The 17341-nt window shown below is 52.3% G+C and overlaps 8 protein-coding genes across 8 annotated transcripts; 3 read left to right on the plus strand and 5 right to left on the minus strand.

Annotated features, from left to right (window-relative positions):
- Nucleotides 1-22: 22 nt before the first annotated feature.
- On the minus strand, nt 23-1579 carry BP01DRAFT_90838 (tetratricopeptide repeat protein). Its single transcript, XM_025580218.1, has 2 exons — nt 1544-1579; nt 23-1485 (listed from the first exon to the last, which is right to left on the minus strand). The coding sequence occupies exon 2, from the start codon at nt 1418-1420 to the stop codon at nt 116-118; it is 1305 nt and encodes a 434-aa protein (XP_025429929.1). The 5' UTR covers nt 1421-1485; nt 1544-1579; the 3' UTR covers nt 23-115.
- Nucleotides 1580-3069: 1490 nt separating this feature from the next.
- Nucleotides 3070-5959, plus strand: BP01DRAFT_299984 (DUF323 domain protein; the record flags this gene model as incomplete). Its single annotated transcript, XM_025571969.1, has 7 exons — nt 3070-3365; nt 3445-4124; nt 4193-4408; nt 4460-5327; nt 5386-5648; nt 5713-5794; nt 5893-5959. The coding sequence occupies 7 exons, from the start codon at nt 3070-3072 to the stop codon at nt 5957-5959; spliced, it is 2472 nt and encodes an 823-aa protein (XP_025429930.1).
- A 3786-nt stretch (nt 5960-9745) lies between these two features.
- Nucleotides 9746-10168, plus strand: BP01DRAFT_384054 (uncharacterized protein; the record flags this gene model as incomplete). Its single annotated transcript, XM_025577474.1, has 3 exons — nt 9746-9826; nt 9892-9947; nt 10003-10168. 3 exons carry the CDS (start codon nt 9746-9748, stop codon nt 10166-10168), a joined length of 303 nt encoding a protein of 100 aa, XP_025429931.1.
- A 184-nt stretch (nt 10169-10352) lies between these two features.
- Nucleotides 10353-11884, minus strand: BP01DRAFT_416957 (uncharacterized protein; the record flags this gene model as incomplete). The annotated part of the gene is made up of 3 exons (XM_025579228.1): nt 11555-11884; nt 11419-11464; nt 10353-11337 (listed from the first exon to the last, which is right to left on the minus strand). The coding sequence occupies exons 1-3, from the start codon at nt 11775-11777 to the stop codon at nt 10353-10355; spliced, it is 1254 nt and encodes a 417-aa protein (XP_025429932.1). The 5' UTR covers nt 11778-11884.
- Nucleotides 11885-12040: 156 nt separating this feature from the next.
- Nucleotides 12041-12457, minus strand: BP01DRAFT_90924 (uncharacterized protein). The gene is made up of 2 exons (XM_025580219.1): nt 12155-12457; nt 12041-12074 (listed from the first exon to the last, which is right to left on the minus strand). The coding sequence occupies exon 1, from the start codon at nt 12338-12340 to the stop codon at nt 12164-12166; it is 177 nt and encodes a 58-aa protein (XP_025429933.1). The 5' UTR covers nt 12341-12457; the 3' UTR covers nt 12041-12074; nt 12155-12163.
- BP01DRAFT_393030 (transcription initiation factor IIA subunit gamma) lies at nt 12100-13085 on the minus strand. Its single transcript, XM_025578199.1, has 3 exons — nt 12958-13085; nt 12713-12860; nt 12100-12549 (listed from the first exon to the last, which is right to left on the minus strand). The coding sequence occupies exons 1-3, from the start codon at nt 12996-12998 to the stop codon at nt 12403-12405; spliced, it is 336 nt and encodes a 111-aa protein (XP_025429934.1). The 5' UTR covers nt 12999-13085; the 3' UTR covers nt 12100-12402.
- Nucleotides 13086-13213: 128 nt separating this feature from the next.
- Nucleotides 13214-13837, plus strand: BP01DRAFT_393031 (uncharacterized protein). The gene is made up of 2 exons (XM_025578200.1): nt 13214-13447; nt 13518-13837. Exons 1-2 carry the CDS (start codon nt 13300-13302, stop codon nt 13727-13729), a joined length of 360 nt encoding a protein of 119 aa, XP_025429935.1. The 5' UTR covers nt 13214-13299; the 3' UTR covers nt 13730-13837.
- BP01DRAFT_90989 (hexokinase family protein) lies at nt 13803-16135 on the minus strand. Its single transcript, XM_025580220.1, has 2 exons — nt 15254-16135; nt 13803-15197 (listed from the first exon to the last, which is right to left on the minus strand). The coding sequence occupies exons 1-2, from the start codon at nt 15883-15885 to the stop codon at nt 13961-13963; spliced, it is 1869 nt and encodes a 622-aa protein (XP_025429936.1). The 5' UTR covers nt 15886-16135; the 3' UTR covers nt 13803-13960.
- Between the last annotated feature and the right edge of the window lie 1206 nt (nt 16136-17341).

Below are 17341 nucleotides of genomic sequence, written 5' to 3' on the forward strand. Positions count from 1 at the left end.
GTATCTACTCTCACGGTGTTCTTATCTTCGGCTGCATTCAGTGGAATAGGATTCGTTTGGCAAACCTAAACTTCTTTCACTCTGATCTCAAGTAGTCTCCGCCGGCAGAGCTGCCCTACATGATCGTGCAAGTACCTCGCACCAGACTTCTCCATGTCTCCCTTTTTTTTTGCCGTACCGCTTTCTGGTACTTTTGCGCTTCTCTTCGCAGGTAGTGCATCGTGACCCCCCGTTCTCGCACCTGCTCGTCGTTCAACACCTGATTTTTCTCCGCCCACGAGAGGACCTCGTTAACCTGCTCCGGGAAGATCGCGGTCGGTCGGGTGCGTGGCGCCATCTCCTGCGGGTACATCTCGAAGGTGAATTGCTTCTGGCTGCGGTGCAGCTGCAGTCCGCCTCTGTCGACTTCCCCGGCCACGAAGCGCTTGCATGATTTGGGTGTCAGGATCCTTCGTGGGCGGTTGACGTCCTCAGAGGGCGTGTTTTCTGTGGGTGATTTTGGGGTGGATTTAGGGAGTGATCGAGGGAGTGAATGAGAGGGTGATTTAGGGATGCTGTCCTCTGTTGCCGACTCAATGCCTTGAGATGGGGGTTTGTGCGAGCCCATGGATAAAGGACTGGCCGGCTCGGGAGAATGGTCATGCTCCCAACCTTCCTCCTCGAAAGCCGGGATATGGAAGCCGTCTATAGAGGCGTGACTGGCCGACCTCGAGGAGCCCCCATACAACCGCTGGGCCCCATCCTGCTCCTCTTCCCCCCAGCGCCAACGTTCCTCCTCGGTCAACCCTCCCGGCCGTGAGAGTTGCGAGTACTGCTTCACCGTCTCGCCCTCCGGCGCCTCGACTACCATGTCCCGACACGCTTGGAAACACCGGTGCGCCGCCTCATAGTTTTCCCGGAGAAACTCGACTCGACCCTGCCAGTACTGGCACCGCGCCAGGGCCGTTTGATCGCCCAACCTTTGGGCGGTGCGCATGGCCTCCTCGACATAGTGCTCCGCCTCCCGATCCTGCTCCTCGTCGATAAAGGTGGCCGCCTGGTACAGCGCCGTGGTGATGTCCAGGCGGTCCATCGTCTCGTCGAACTCGTTGACGAGGGGCTCGATTGGCGAGCGCGAGCGCAGCGCTTCCAGCGCCTCGGCCCGCTTCTGGCGCCGCTGGGCCCGTCGCGCGGCCGCCTCCGCCTGGGCTTGGGCTTCCTCGATTTCCTGGGAAGTCGGCGGGGGTTTGCCGCCCCATTCGCGCGAGGGCCCTTCGTACCACTCGTCTTCTTCCGCGGTGGTCCATTTTGGGGACCTGAGCTTGCGATGGTCGGAGTCGGAGTCGGTGAGATTGGAGCTGGGGGAATCTTCGTCGGAGTCGCGTTCGCCGAAGAATCGCCGTTTGAAGACGGGGATGGGGTTGAGGATTGGGTTGTTCATTTTCCTGGCTGGTTGCTGTTGATTGGGTGCGTGGTACGTTGGGGTAATTGGGATAGATGTTGTTGGTCAAGCAAGGGATATTAGTACGATATACTTAGTTAAGATGGTGTGCGAGGAATATATACTAGGCTTTTTGGTTTTCAAAGAGTTGGAAGTTGGTGGAGAGAATGGGCTCTTTCACCAGGCCTTGGTTCTCTCTATCTTGACAAAGGCACGCATAACTACGACAAAGACTTGTGTCTCTTCTCTTTGGGCGGGGTTTACCCTTTTTCATGGCATTCGGGTAGATGCAGATACCTTTGAGGCGAGGCAGTGCTACGGTTCGCTCTGAACCGTTGCGCTTCTTGATACCTTGAGAAGCAAGATAATAGTGATGAATAGTATGAGACAGAGACAGCGCTGGATAAGAGCCCAGCCAGGCGACGATCCCAGCAAGGATGGCTGATAGCAGGTAGCCCTAATCTTATCTGGTACTGGGATGTCATGCACAGTACGGAACACTGACTCATTAGTACGGTAGTACGGTAGTAGTACTGTACTACTGTACTGTTGTATGTACTTGGGGCTCATCTGACGGTGTAACTACACAGTACTAGTCGTGTGCAATAAGCACAAGTTCCACGGAGGCATAGTTAGAGCAAAACATGCAAAGAAGACAAACGGTGGAGATCTCCACCTCGGAGTGGGGCCGATACGAAACCCCTGGGCAAACACTGCAAACACGACATACAACAAACGACCCCGACGTCATGACATCTTTTCACTGACTGTCTTTTTCTTTCTCTCTCTCTCTTTTCCTTTGGCTTTCATTCCTCCGAGTCCGAGTATGTTTAATTAGAAATGCAGTTTGATTGGAAATCATACCCGCATCTCTGCGTCACTACTAGTCTGCCTCCCTCTACCCATTGGCCCAACACCACAACATGACGGGGCCTCCGAGAATTCCCTGCCTTGCATGGTGGGGTTCTTTGCTGGACTTCCCCTCCTCGGCCTCCTCTGCCTCCTCAGCCTCCCCTCCTCCCAGCCGTGGTCTCCGGAGTCCAAGATCCTCAGAGAATCCTTCGATCCGTGGGCTGACCCGATAAGATCCATGTCCAGGTGGGCTGTTTGCATCGGGCGGTGCAATTTCCACAAATGTTCAGGGACATACCGGGCACAGACATTCATCACTTTGACAGTGACACCTACTGATGACCATGTAATTCTCCACACTAACAAAGCTACTACTCCTCATGCACCTCTCTGCTGTTCTTGCCCTCTTTCCGTTTCTTGTTTATTTACTGCTGCTACTGCTGCTGCAAGGGCCGACTGATTTGACTGACTTGCATCTCACCCCCTCCTTCTTCTTCATCTCCTCATTATCCCTACCCCTCTTTCTCTCTGACAAGCCCGAGTACTTATATACATCTATATACAACAACATACTTAGCCGCACTCACCCACAAACAACTGGCCTCTTTTCATTTGCATCTTACCCCCTTCCCCCCTCTTCCCAATCCTAAATATAGAAGTGCGCCTGTTGGCTATTCCTACATTCTCGGTGACTGTGTTTTGAATGGAGACATCCTTATCCTCCGAAACTTATATTCTTTCTTGATTCTCTGGTTGTACCATAAAATAGACTTCAAGCCACCTTTGCTCTTGAAACCATGTCTCCCTTAACATGTCCGACCAAGAGCGTCGACATTGTGGCCATCCACCAGAAGGACGTGGATTTCTCGCTGGCAAATGAGATCCGACGAGGCATCGCCCCGCCTGCTGGCACTCCACGCTCCATGCCCACCATGCTGCTGTACAACGAGCACGGTCTGAAGCTCTTCGAGGAGATCACTTATGTGGAAGAGTACTATCTGACCAACGCGGAGATCGAGGTGCTCCGCACCTACGCCCAGCGGATTGTGGCGCGTATCCCAGATCATGCGCAATTACTAGAGCTAGGAAGCGGGTGCGCATCTCCTGTCTCATCTTCGGTGCCTAACAAGCAGGGAAAGAGCTAACTTCGATGTATCGCCGCGTTCTGATAGAAACCTGCGCAAGATCGAGATCCTGCTGCGCGAATTTGAGGCGGCCGGCAAGCACGTCGACTACTACGCGCTCGACCTGTCTCTGCCGGAGTTGCAGCGCACCTTTTCCGAGGTCTCGATTGACGAGTTCGGTTGCGTCGAGTTCCACGGGCTGCACGGTACGTACGACGACGCGGTGGCGTGGCTTGGCCAGCCCGCCAACCGTACCAAGCCGACGGTGATCATGTCGATGGGCTCGTCCATTGGGAACTTCGACCGCACCGCCGCGGCGGAGTTTCTGGGCCGGTTTGCGCGGCTGCTGGGGCCGGAGGATCTGATGGTCATCGGGTTGGACGCATGTGGCGACCCCGAGAAGGTGTTCCGGGCCTATAATGACTCGCAGGGCGTGACGCGGCGGTTTTATGAGAACGGGCTGGTCCATGCCAATGCGGTGCTGGGGTATGGAGCCTTTCGGTTGGAGGACTGGGAGGTGGTCACTGAGTATAATGCGGCCGAGGGAACGCATCGGGCGTTCTATGCGCCGAAGCGGGAGGTCACGGTGGAGGGGACGGTGATTCCCCAGGGCGAGAGGTTGATCTTCGAGGAGGCGTACAAGTATGATGCGGCGCAGCGGGAGCAGTTGTGGCATGATGCCGGGTTGATTCATAAGGTGGAGTATGCGAATGAGGGGGGAGAGTACCGTACGTGTTGCGATTGTTCCTCCCCGGGGGATTAGCCCTTGCGGGTGCTGACTTTGTGTGTGCTGCAGATCTGCATATTCTGTCGTCGGCGGTGCTGTCCTACCCAACCCGGCCCTCACAGTATGCTGCAAGTGCCGTCCCTTCCTACGAAGAGTTCCAGAAGCTCTGGACGGCGTGGGACATTGTTACCCGATCGATGGTGCCCCGCGAGGAGCTACTTTCAAAGCCGATCACGTTGCGTAACGCCTTGATTTTCTATCTGGGTCATATTCCGACATTCTTAGGTAGGCCGTTTTATGTTCGGCTGGCTTTAAGCCCTCGCTAAGCATACGCAGACATCCACCTGACTCGCGCACTCGGCGACGAGCCAACCGCCCCCAAATCCTACCAGGCCATCTTCGAGCGCGGCATCGACCCCGACGTCGACAATCCCGAGAAATGCCACTCGCACAGCGAGATTCCGGACGAATGGCCCGCGGTCGACGAGATTCTGGACTACCAGGAACGAGTTAGAGGTCGGGTCCGCGCAATCTACCAGACAAAAGACCTCTCCCGGGCTCGCACCCTCGGGGAGGCGCTGTGGATCGGCTTCGAGCATGAAGCCATGCACCTCGAGACTTTTCTGTACATGCTTATCCAGAGCGAGCGTATTAACCCCCCGCCTGCTGTTGCCAAACCGGACTTTGCGAGGATGTTTCACGATGCGCGCGAGCGCCAGAAGCCGAACGACTGGTTCACCATCCCGGAGCAGACCGTGAAGGTCGGACTCGACGACGATGGAGAGTCCATGCCGGGGGTGTCGTACGCGTGGGACAATGAGAAACCTGCGCGAGCCGTGAGCGTTAAAGCGTTCCAGGCACAGGGTCGGCCGATCACGAATGGCGAGTATGCGAAATACCTGCAGGCGAGTCAAACGGCGCAGACCCCAGAGTCCTGGGTGAAAGTGGGCTCAAAGGGAGCGCAGGTTGCACAATCAAATGGCTGCCACGGGACGGGCGGGGAGGAGTACTTGAGGCAGTTGGCTGTGCGAACCGTCTTCGGCCCCGTGCCCTTGGAGTATGCGCAGGACTGGCCGGTCATTGCCTCGTATGACGAGTTGGCGCAGTACGCCCGGTCGGTGGATTGTCGGCTTCCGAGCTTCGAGGAGGTGAAGAGTATCTATGCCTATGCGAACCGGGTGAATGGCGCAGTCAATGGCCACAGGTCGGTTGCCTAGTTCGTGTTGCTTCATACAAGACTAATATTTGATTGTCCGCCACAGCGAGATCAACGGGGTCAACGGCCATGCGATTGGCGTTACCACGACCAAGTTGAGCTCCCAGTCGCCATATGTATCCCAGCCCATCTTTGTGGATCTGGAGAAGTGCAACGTCGGCTTCAAGTACTGGCACCCAACTCCCGTCACCCAACACGGCGATCGCCTCGCGGGACATGGCGAACTAGGCGGGGTCTGGGAATGGACGAGCACTACCCTGGAGCCACATGAGGGATTTGAGGCGATGAAGATTTATCCAGGATATACATGTGAGTGCCACTACCCCCATCTGGGGAGAGTTTATTGACTAATGTTTATATTGCAAACTCATAGCCGACTTCTTCGATGGCAAACACAATATCATCCTCGGGGGATCGTGGGCGACTCATCCTCGGATCGCGGGACGCACAACCTTGTAAGTTTTTTTTTTCTTTTTTTTGCCTTTTTTTCCTTTTATTTTTTTTTTTGCTTTTGATTGGTAGAGGGGAAATGCTAAATATTGTTGGATGATAGTGTCAATTGGTATCAGCGGAACTATCCTTATCCTTGGGCGGGGGCTCGGTTGGTGAGGGATCTTTGAGTGAGTGTGTGTCTGTATGCTTGTAGTATGATTGTTTGAATTCGAGGTTATGCTATACTTCTTTTTTTTTTTTTCCGGAGTTAGTGGTTCGTAGGTCGGATGGAGTAGTATGAGCAGAGTAGGACTGCTGCTGGTAAGCTCTTTTGCATGCGCGTTTCTCGCTTGGATGGGAGGAAGGAGGTGAGACAGCGAAACACTCTTACGAGACTGTCACCCAGTATCTACATGGTAGCATTTTTCTACAGGGTAAATAACTTATTTTGAAGTAGTGCATACGTGCATCCAAGGTAGCAGGTAGATGATTTGACTACTCAGCAGTAAACCTTGGAAGTAGGTTCTCTGGACTTGGGCACTGGCAATGAGGCAAGCGGGGTAAGCGCACGCAGGGCAGAGCCGAGCAGAGTAAGAGCAGGGAATTGAAGGGAAGGGAGAGGAGAGGCCTTGATTATATAGACTCCGTACTACCTTCTCCTCCTCCTCCTTCTCCACGGACCAAGCACCCTAATCAAGACATCTCATTCAAGGCTGGGCCATTCTCCATAAGAGTCAAAGAAAACCTAAAGTGAAGAAACCTCCGCCCCGACCGCTTAACTTCCCCCCAACCAATTGAAAATGGTAACTGTAGTTAGGTAGTATCCGATCCGGCAGTTACCCCGTAAGTATAAGTTAGTAGTTTACTGTGAACTAAGCAGTAGTAGTAGTAGTAGTGGTAGTAGTAGTACGATTCAACGACTGACCGAACCTCCTTGTCTCTTTCAATAGGCTTCCCGGGCATGGTATCGACCTCCCAAGGGGATGGGATGAGATGGGATGGGATGGAGTTTCAAATGGGGATGAGTTTGGGGATGGACGGAAAGGGGAAGGAGGGGGGAGTGAATGAATTGTTAATGAATCGGAATTGAATGGAGAATCCAATGTCACAGGAGTATGTCATTGTCATCTTCTAACTTGAAGAAGTCTACGAGAACTGAGTGTACTATACTATACAACGGAGCATACACTTTGTTCCGACTGGAGGACTAACTAGAGATAGTACGTTAGTACTACCTCGTACCTTGGTTTGTCTGGCTTTGAGCTGAGAAGGGAGGCCGTTTCGGGTGGAATGTGGATCACTTTGTTCGGTCCTCTGTTGGCTATTTATTTCATATATAGAGAGAGAGAGAGGAAGGGAGATTGATAGGTGGTAAGTCGGTAAGTAAGTCGTACTACTAGGAGGTAGCTAGGAAGTGTACCTGAGCTACGGGGTACTCCGTACTAACATACTACCTAGTAGTTGACGTGGAGGACACTCCACTCAAACCACAGCTGAAGCAGACGAGTGGATTAATTGCGACGGTTGGATGCAAGGAGGGGGGAAGGGCGGTGGAATGGAAATGGATTTCAGAGTCACCGAGTAGCCCCAAGCATAGACCGATGAAAATTCGAAGGGGCTGCTGGTGACATAACTATCTATACCTAACTAACTAACTTAACTAGTCAGTAGCTATGAAAGGGGAGAGAGGAATGATGAGTAAATAAGTAAGGTAACTACCCGTACAGTACCTGATTCTACTAGGAGTTTATTTTTGTGTACTATCCATGAGAGATGTATGAGTTAAAGTTGACTACTTTTGAGATGCGAGAACCACCCTCGACTCCGGACCTACACAGTAAGTCACTGGAAGCATCGCAATTCTACGTCAGCTTGCTGCTTCTATTCTTGGGGTTGGGGGCGGTGGTTGTGGTACAAAAACAAGGGAGGTTGGGGCTTATTTCTAGTTTTTCCTTCCCGACTCTCAGGGGGGGCCAAAACCAGGGATCAGAGACTCTAAATGCGGGAGGGAGATGCAGAAACCCAGATCCGATCCGATCAACCAACCCAACAGAACCCAAACCAGATACTTTCTACCCAGGAAATAGTTCTACCAAAGATCAACCTTTTGGTACCGTAGTGAGTGGTGATAGACCGTGGTCCGGACATATAAATTAGGACTCTTGCTACTTTTCCTCTTCATACTACTGCTTGAGTCGGTCAAGATAGGTTCGACGATCGCGCTGGTCCCCCGGATTGGGGAATGGAGCCCTTCCGATCCCTCCGATCCCCCAGTTCTGTACCGGACGGAGTATGGAGTACGGTACAGTACATACGTACAGCAGTAGGAGGAAGTTGCCAGATCGCAGCTCCGGGCATGTAGTACGTAGAGAGGAATACAATCCCGACCCTCCGCCCAGAAACGAGATGAATGCCTCTAATCAGTACCCCGTACACTGCTTTCATTCGTTCATCGACTCAGCTAAAGACTGGCACTGCACAATTTTGGCGCATATTTCATCCACCGGATCGGGAAGAAGATCGACAGGTACAGTGCACTCCCATATCCACCGATGATGTCGGGATGGATCCTCAAGAAGAAAAATAGGGGACAAACATAGAAATGACACCGAATACTTCAAATTCCCCCGCGACCAACAAACAGCAGCAGCAGCAGCAACACCACCACCACCATCGTCATCATCATCGTCAAGTCAAGCCACGCTGATCTCACCAGCCCACCCGCCAATGCAGTGCTTCCGCCCCCCCTGGCTGGGGCCATACCATACATCCGTCCATCTGCCAGATCCTATCTTACTTTAGAACAAACAACGCAACCACCATTCTGAAAAGGGAGGGCAGGGATGAGAGAAATTGGGGTCGGGAACATATTTGGCGGGTCAACCGGACTACTGTAGTACCTACAGTGACCGTTTTGTCCTTCTGGGCCCCAGGAGACCAGAGTAGCGAGAAGAATGGAATGTGTCACCTTGCGCAAGGCACCGTACAAACTACACAGAATAACACCAGGCTGTCATCTCCTTTGTCATTCTTCAGTGCATTTTGGCACGGGCGGGGGAGTAACCACTCCCTCAACCAACTTTAACTCGGTACAATTCGATAGCGCAATTGTTTTCGTCTCCTTTTGGACGAACCAAGAACCAAGAACAAAAACAGGGCGAATTTGATTTCATTTCTGAATATATTATTATCCTTTCCCCCTCTCTCCACTTTTTCTTACCCCCCCTACTGGCTCTGCTTCGTTTTCTCCTCTTCCTCTCGCATTGCATTCACATCAAAAAAGACCCTCCTCCCTCTTCCTTTTTCTCCTGCTCTCTCTCTCTCTCTCTCTTTCAATCCTCTCCCTCTGGTCTCGTCCTCCCCGTCCAATGTTATAGAGCAGATTCTTGTTCGATTCCTTTTCTTTTCTTTTAATTTCGCTTAATTGTTTTTTGTATTCCCTTTTTCCGGTTGTCCCAAACCGCCTGTCCCTCGTTTGACATTCCCTTATCTGTGTGGTGGTTTGGTTGTGTGTTTCTTGGTTTCCAAGCTTTTTGTTTTAGTACCCTTTGGCATGCCGCATAGCATAGCATAGCCTATTGCCACTTGCGCCGCCTTTAAACCGATTATCTTCCGGTCACACTCGTTTGAATAAAAACAACCACCACACCATTTGGGAACAACCACACTCGCTCGCTCTTCTGATTGTCTGGACGGATACTGCTTTGGATTAACACTTTTTTAATCATCATCATCATCATCATCATCATCTCATCGTCATCAGCCTCAGCCTCAGCCTCACTTCGCAAGCATCAACCCGTTTAATATCAACCTCGCTTGCTTCCCGCTTTCTACCTTTCTTGTTGTATACCGAACCGCGACACGCCATTCATTCACTCATCATCAACACTTTCGCTTCTATACTTGCTTCCCAACCTCACTCTCATTCAACCACCCATCCAAAGAACACATCTCTACGCACCAAAACAGGAACCATGGAGTGTTTTCGGCAGCTGGCTCGACTGGTCAAGGCCCCGTTCAAGCGCGAAAAGCCGCAGCAGCGGGTGCTGGAAATTGTGAGTTCCCTCTGACGTGCCGATCTGCCGATGGAAGTAGATTCAAACGCTAACCACAGCGGCAGGGACCCCCCACCGACTTTCGCAAGGAGGAAATGCCTTCCTTCTTCCCGGACGATGAGTAAGTCTTTCTGGTCCGCTCTGCATGAAGCAAGGTGGTTGCTGACTGATCGCAGTGCCGCCACTCTGCACAGTCGTGGATCGACCCTGGAGAAGGAGAAGGATATTGCCATTGCGGCGGTAGAACGTCAACAGTCGACGCGGGATAAGATCAAGACGCACGTCCGGAGACTGAGTGTTCGGGCGGCAGGGACTAAGCCGCTGCCGGATCAAGAGGAATGATTTTCCCTCACCCCCCCCTAGATGCTGGAGTACGACGACAATGACGAAGACGACGACAGACCAGAACCTCACCCGGTGCCTGGCTTACTTGTCAACGCCACACGCAATGAGCGTTGCACGCGCACGGATGGTCGCCCCGTGATTTGGGCGGAGGACCGGGAACATACAAACACAGAAAGAGAACTCAAAGGAGGAAGGTTGGCACTTCGTTGAGACGGGTTTTCTTCTTCGCCTGGGGATCAATGGTTCGCGGGGGAGGAGTTTCACTGGACGACGATGACTGGCGGGATTGGACCTGGATGTTGGGCTGGGGCGGCGGCTCTGGAAGCTCGTCCCAGTCATCAAAGAATAATCTCCTTTTGGATTTCATCGCCTTTGGAGTTGGTGTACGATATGTACTAGTAGTAGTAGTAGCATTGATAGACTGCGCTTTTTTGGTGTCTGGGTTGATAGTGCCTTTGTATGGGGGCGTCTTCCTTGCCTTGGAGCTCGTCGCGTGGTGGGTCGGTGGTGGCTGGCGTCGGTCGGTCTGCTTCACATGCACATGCACATCGAGATCATCGTCGTCCTCCGACGCAGTCTCCTCGTCGTTATCTTCCACATTCACCACATTCTCAACCTGCTCAAATCTTACCCCGACACCCGCCCCCGCCCCCGCACCATCGCCCCTAAATCCTTCCCTTGCCTGTGCCACTAACCCGGCCGCCGCCCTTGTCGACGACCGGATCCCCTGCATCCCCACCAACGACCGATTCTTCCTCGGACTCACCATCAACTCATGCAGCGAAGTCCCCACCCACGCATCATCCACCTCATCATCCTCACCATCACTACTAACCACCACCCTCCCTCCGCCCGCCACCATCGTCTCCAACCCCTCCTTCTGTCTCGCCGACAACACCTCCCGCGCCTCCTTCTTCTTGCTCTCTTCGCTGACCGGCGTCACCCCATCCGTCGGCCGCCGCACCAGATCCCCAATCGCCGAGCCATTGCCGGCTTGTCGTAGTAGTTGTTCTTGTTGTTGCTGTCGCTGCAGCGCCTTCACCTCCTTCTTCCGGCGAACGTACTCGGCGTAATGCAGATGCTGCGTGAAGGTCTGCGCTACAGCGTAGAATTCGTCTTCGACCATCATGTAAATGTCGTCGTTTTGGAGGCCGGGGATGAGGTACCTTTTCGGTGGGAGGTTGGTTAGTGTTTGTATTGTAGAAGGGTAGTGGGGGAGGAATAAAGTGCCGGGGAAAGGTGCTTACTCTTCTGATGGGCAGCGGTGGATTGGGGAGGAAGGGGGTGTTGGAGCTAGAATGAGAAACGATGTCAGGTTACCTCAAGTGTTCCATTTACTTCATCATGCGCGGGGGTTTGATTAGTGAGATATGGAGGACATACATGATCTGAGAAAGTCGCGGCGGTGGGCTCGAGATCCCCCTGAGCCTGGTGGGGTTGTAATGGGGTTAAGTGCATTCTTCTTCGCAGATGATGGTGGTGCTGCTGCTGCTGCTGATGATGAGGTCGTGCCCGCGCGGCGCGGTTGCGGTGTGAAATCCCGGGATGAGGGGGCACGAGTGCTGCTCGCGGGTGTATCAAGGAGCCAAGGGAGGGTTCGGGGCATCTTCTGATTTCTCTGTTGTTCTGTTGTTCTTACAGAGTGGTGGTGGTGGACATGGTTTAGATCAGAGAATGAGGTTTGGATTTCGTTGCAAAGATCGCGAAAGGAAGAGCGCGTGTAGATAACTCCCGAGTACGAAGGATAGTTGATGGGGTTATCCCCGGAGGCTAACTAGATTTAACAAGGTTCTACCCACCGGCGGCGGCCTGCTGTTGCTCCACCCAGAGTCAAACCGACCGACAAGCTAACCAAGTGCTGGCAGCCTGGCCAGCTGGGGGTGCTTTAACATTCTCCTTTCACCTACCCAGTCCACAAAGATTGTTTCAACTAGGGTATCACATTTTTGCATGAAACTTCTGTAAAGAAAGTACAGTACATACTTCTGAAAATCAGAGAAGGGGAGAGCCCACTCTATCCTCCCTCCTCAAATGCAACGGACGCAAACTTCCTCCCCGCATAAAACGCCCAGCCCAAACCCAGCAAGACAAACCCAGAATCCTGCTAAAACCCACAAAACAAACATTATCTGCAGCAACATAAATGCACAAAGAATGAGATAACGCCATCTCTAAAGATTCGACGCAAGCGTGTCGTAGCCAAACAAGCCCAGCCAGAGGGGAAAGCAATCTCAAGCCTCCCCAGGCCTCTTGCTGTTGCAGCTCACGATCTTCACCTTATCCGCCGACACGGTCGTCTGGTTATCCAGCTTGAATGTCACATCTTTGATCAGGAAGGTCCAGACTTCATCGCAGAATCGGTAGGTATCGAGGTGGCCCTGTATTATCAAGCACATATAATCGTCAGTTCGTGTTCGTACAGAGGGGAAAGAAAGGCCCACGCGCTCCCTCGGTGGAGACGGTATACGACCATCCCGAAATCCCGAGGAGGCGCGCGACTGAGATAGATAGATGGCAAGCACATAAGACGAGGTGGATTACCTTGAACGTCAGCCTCGCGCGCACTTTATCCGCTAGCACCTCGGTCACGATCCGGTCGAATGTGGAGAGGATCTTCATGGCGAGCTGAGGCTCAATCCGGCCTTCGTTAATCAAGTCATCGAGGGTATCAGTGAGGGAGAGGCCGATGCTGGTTTGGAGGGTGGCCATGTTAGTCTTGTTTGGTAAGATCGTGGGGGTGTCAGGTGTCGCGCAACGAAACCAAGAGTTGGGAAGGGGGAATGTACCTGCTCCCGCGATAGAGCTCGTAGTATGCCTGAGCGCTCATCTTTGTCTGTGCGTTGTAGGATCCTGAGGCGGTAGGGAAGTGAATGGGACTAGAGGGTTTATCGGTCCTGGTGGAGTTGAAGCTGTAGTGTTCGGTTTGTCATCTAAGAGATGAGAGGGAGAGATATCTTCACGTGATATGTGAGTCGCTCGTCAATAGTCATGTGACTGACGTACCTGGGCCATGACATCAATGCGACTCAATCGGCTGGCAGTTGTAGAATAACTTGTAGCCAGGAACCAGGGTTTATCTCTTTTCATCTCTCTTCAAAGAATTATCTGGATCACAAATATCTTTGAAAATGCTCAGTTCATGTCTAAGTCTCCGGTCTTCGAGACTGGCAACGCTGACCCAGCCTATCTCTCAGCACGCTCTCTCTGTACACATTCCTTCACATACAAAGTATATCTCTACCACCACATCATGTAGATTAGCAGATAGTACCGAGGGTCAGTCAGGAGCTTTTGATGCGCCGCCGCTCCCCGTAAGCTGGAACCACCTTGACTGACAACACCCTAGACACATCTTCGAAGAACCACGAAAATACATCGAGAACCAAGGAGCCCCCTGCCAAATCGAAATCGAAAAGCATCGCGCAGGCAGATCAGGAACTCAGAGAGCGCCTCGAGCAAATGTCCGGAGACGGTGGTGCTTCCGGGATTGAGTATGAGGATGGCAAGCCCACGGCCATGAAGCGCAGCGTGCGCAATAACATGTTTCGTTATATTTAAGGGGAAGGGCTACTGCAGTGGTAAACGAGATCATGTTCCGTCAATCATGTATCCTAGACTCAATTGTAGCATATAATGTCAACAAGAGCAGCGTAATGGCCGCCGTCGAACGCCTTACGCATGTACTCAAATCAAATCCTCCGAGATACCAGTACCCGACGCCATAGTGTAATCCAGATCCAAGTCCCCCCAACCGTCTGTCTACAAGTAGCCGGGCCGGCTTTCAACATTTTACATGTTTCCAATCATGCCCGCCAGCACACCCGCGCCAATGACACCCCCATCAGACGCCTCTCGCAAAAAGACCGATTTGCCGCTCTTCTGCGGACCGGTCCTCATAATAAGTCGGTCGATGTACAATTGACACATCTCCTTGAAGTTAGGATAATGCTGGATGATCCCACCTGTATATGCGACCACCAGTTCCTCTGGGCCCGACTGCCAGTCAGCAGGAATGGGCGTGGGGGACAATACCGGAACAATAGGGCCGCTGTTGGTCCTTGATCCACTGGTACTCGATGCTTGGGGCTCCAATGCAGGGGAAAGATGCTTCGACACCGCGGATAGATCTACAGTGACATTGGTTTCAGTCGTGGGCGAGCTTCCCGGACTGTCGACCTTCAGCTCAATCTCTTGCGCGCAAGCAAGGAGCCCTACAACAGCCGCCGCGGTCAGACCTGCAGATCGCCGTTGCACAGTCCTGGCAATCTTGCGGAAAGCATTTGCCGAATGTACATCCCAGTTCCACTCGCTAGTTTTGGGAGGTGGTAGAGAATGAGCCAGCTCAGTCGCGAGTTCATGGTCGCACCTGGAACGGGCCACCTTGTCTGATATGAATGAAGTCGTCAAGGCGTACCCTTGCACAAGGGGCGCAGGTAAATCCTCCTTCGCCAGACCACACTGTGTTGTGAGGTAATCGCAGAGAATAAGTCGAATCAGTTCGCCGATGTAACGACCGCCAGTCATGTACTCAAAAGGCTGGAATCCCGGCCGTGCACAAGCCTGATCGAGCTCAACATCCCATTGAGTAATGATGTTGAGCTCATGCAATGGTGGAGCAGCACCGGAGAGCGTCCACTCGGTATTGACCACAGTCTCATCCGCCTCGGGATTCTTCTGCTGTACTTGTTTCGCCTTGGAGCTGTGGAGCGAGCTAAGTCTCATCGGAATGGTTGCATTGCACCCTGTCCCCACAATAATCCCCATCGCGACCCTGCTGTTCGGTAAAGACTTTACGCAGTAGGCAAGGGAAGCAATAGTGGCCACAGTGTCATTGGTGATAGCCGCGATCTTCAATTTTGGAAGGTTGAAGAGCTTCCGCCGCTTGCTAGACGGTTCAAATTCATCGTCCGGACGTCTTGTGTGCTTTTCGTACCCATTTAGTAGGATCTTCCGTAGATCAAGGTCGGATGTGATAGCGAAACCTTTGCCCATCGGCATCAGTGTCGCCTCGGTGAGCGACTCTTGCCTAAGCTCTGTTAGTAAGACAGGACTCTTCCTGCCAGATTGCTGGACAAAACTTACATGATGGGAAAACTGAATGTGATGCCCATCTCCAATTCCTCCGGGACTTCGCCGCGGGTGCTCTCTGAAGTCAGACTCTCGGCCACGACTTCCGCAATGCAGTCGCCGATCCACGAGAACAGATCTTCTGCCTTATCCATCTTCAGATGCTCTTGTATGGGCCATGCTCTTTCCAGACTTCGCTTCACACGTTGTCTCTGTGCCTTGCGCAGTGTATCTCTGGATCTAGCGGACGCATCGCCCGGCGGCGTGTCAGACTCCGCCGCCTCTCCCAGCAACTCGATGAAGGCAACCCGAAGATTGGTTCCACCAACATCAATGGCGAGATATTTACCAGTTTCAAGACCAGTGGGTAAACGGGTCACTGGTGTCGGTAGGAATTGTTCCTTGGAATGCAGGGCTAAGTCCTTGTAGATAGTGGAGAAGCGACGCGCGAGCTTATACAGAACCGCCTCATCCAGAGCTAAGGGTGTCAAGAACTCGTCCAGTTTGCGCTGCCGTTCTAGATATTCCTGGTGAGAGGGATCCACATCAGCAGTATCATCCTCCTCTTCCTCAAGAGGATCCTCGTGTATGTTTTCATGATCCTCGTCCTTGCTCTTGTCCACCTCTATTGAGCTCTTTGGAGACATGGTGTGATTGACCTGCACTAAATAAAGCGGTAGAACAGGCAAGTTACCGGCACGTGTGACTTGCGGGTAGCAGCTGGTACGGTGAAGGGTGAACTTGTACGACAGAGCGGTAAGTTGGCGGAAGGAAGGGTTCAGGTATGGTGTTTATCTGCTCGTCCTCGCGGAATGTTTTCCAGGTAGGACGGGATGTGGGGGAACAGGAATGGGGGATTTCAGTCCCGATGATAGGACGCATGCAAGTCCGGTGAGCCCTGTTGTACGCGAGTCTGTTGACTGCTGAAGGAATTCAAAATGCAAGCCCTAGCCGGGGGGTTTCTCTCCGTTGAAATCGTAGATCTAGGGACGATAGTTCGAGGGAAGAACGTTATCTTGCTGCTCGCTCTAGACTGTGATAAGTGCGATAGTTAGCTCCCAGGGTTACAGTCAATGCACTATCACCTGCAGGGGTTTGTGTGTCTGATAAAGGAAAGACGGAGATCTCGCCATGCAAGAAGATTGCGCGATTGACGATCTTGATGCAGGGAGCCTGGCAAGAGTGAACTGTAGGAAGGGGGAGGGAGCGGATCGAAGGGGAACAGAGTCATACTGTTACAATGATCGATTCCCAGCAGATTGGCCAAGCACAGTTCGTTGAAGGTCCCTTGACAGGTGATAGTGAGTAATGCTGAGGAAGACAGGTGGAAATAGTTTCAATTAAATATTATAATCATTCTCCATACACCAGAAAGAAACAGGACCAGCCAGTGAGTAAGAAATCATTTCCGTTCCCCACCACAAGACTAGTTAGCCAGAAGGGAAGAAGGGAACAGCGGGGAGGGGGAGGGGGAAAGGGACGGAGAAGCAGGAAAGGAAAAGGAACAAAAGAAATGGGAAGGAGTGCGAGGAGAGAGAAGGGTGGGAAAAAGGAACGAAAGGAAGAACGAGTACGTGTTGTTAGCCTTCGAAGCCGCCGCCGGCCGTTGTGGATGCAAGTGATGATGGGGGAAGAAAAAAGAGGGCAGATGCGACCATCGGCGGACAGACGATGTGACGCTACCATGGGAAGAGTGGAGGATGTACTGTACTACGGAATAGTTGTAGTAGTACTTGACATCTTCTCCAGTCTCTTCGGATCTGGACCCCTTCTTTCGCATTTGTGATCAGTTACTGGAAGGCAATTAATTGATTGAGGATATTCCGCTTGACCAAGAAAACATACATGTCGTGATTAGAATTGACAGGCTATGAAGGCGGATGACAACAATTGTTTGTTGTTGTTGTTGTTGTTGTTGTTGTTTGTTGTTTCTTTCTTTTGTTTTTCCTTTTCTTCCCCCTTCGTGGTCTTTTCCTCTCCTGGAAAACGTTCCTACTTCCCGCCTAGTTAACGTCACCTTCTCCTCTTCTCTTATCTCAAATACCACGCCAATATGCAATTTATTCCCTTCAATTTTCGATTGTGACCGCTTCTCCTCCTCTT

Source organism: Aspergillus saccharolyticus, assembly GCF_003184585.1.
Source record: "Aspergillus saccharolyticus JOP 1030-1 unplaced genomic scaffold BP01scaffold_23, whole genome shotgun sequence".
Classification (NCBI taxonomy): Eukaryota; Fungi; Ascomycota; class Eurotiomycetes; order Eurotiales; family Aspergillaceae; genus Aspergillus; species Aspergillus saccharolyticus.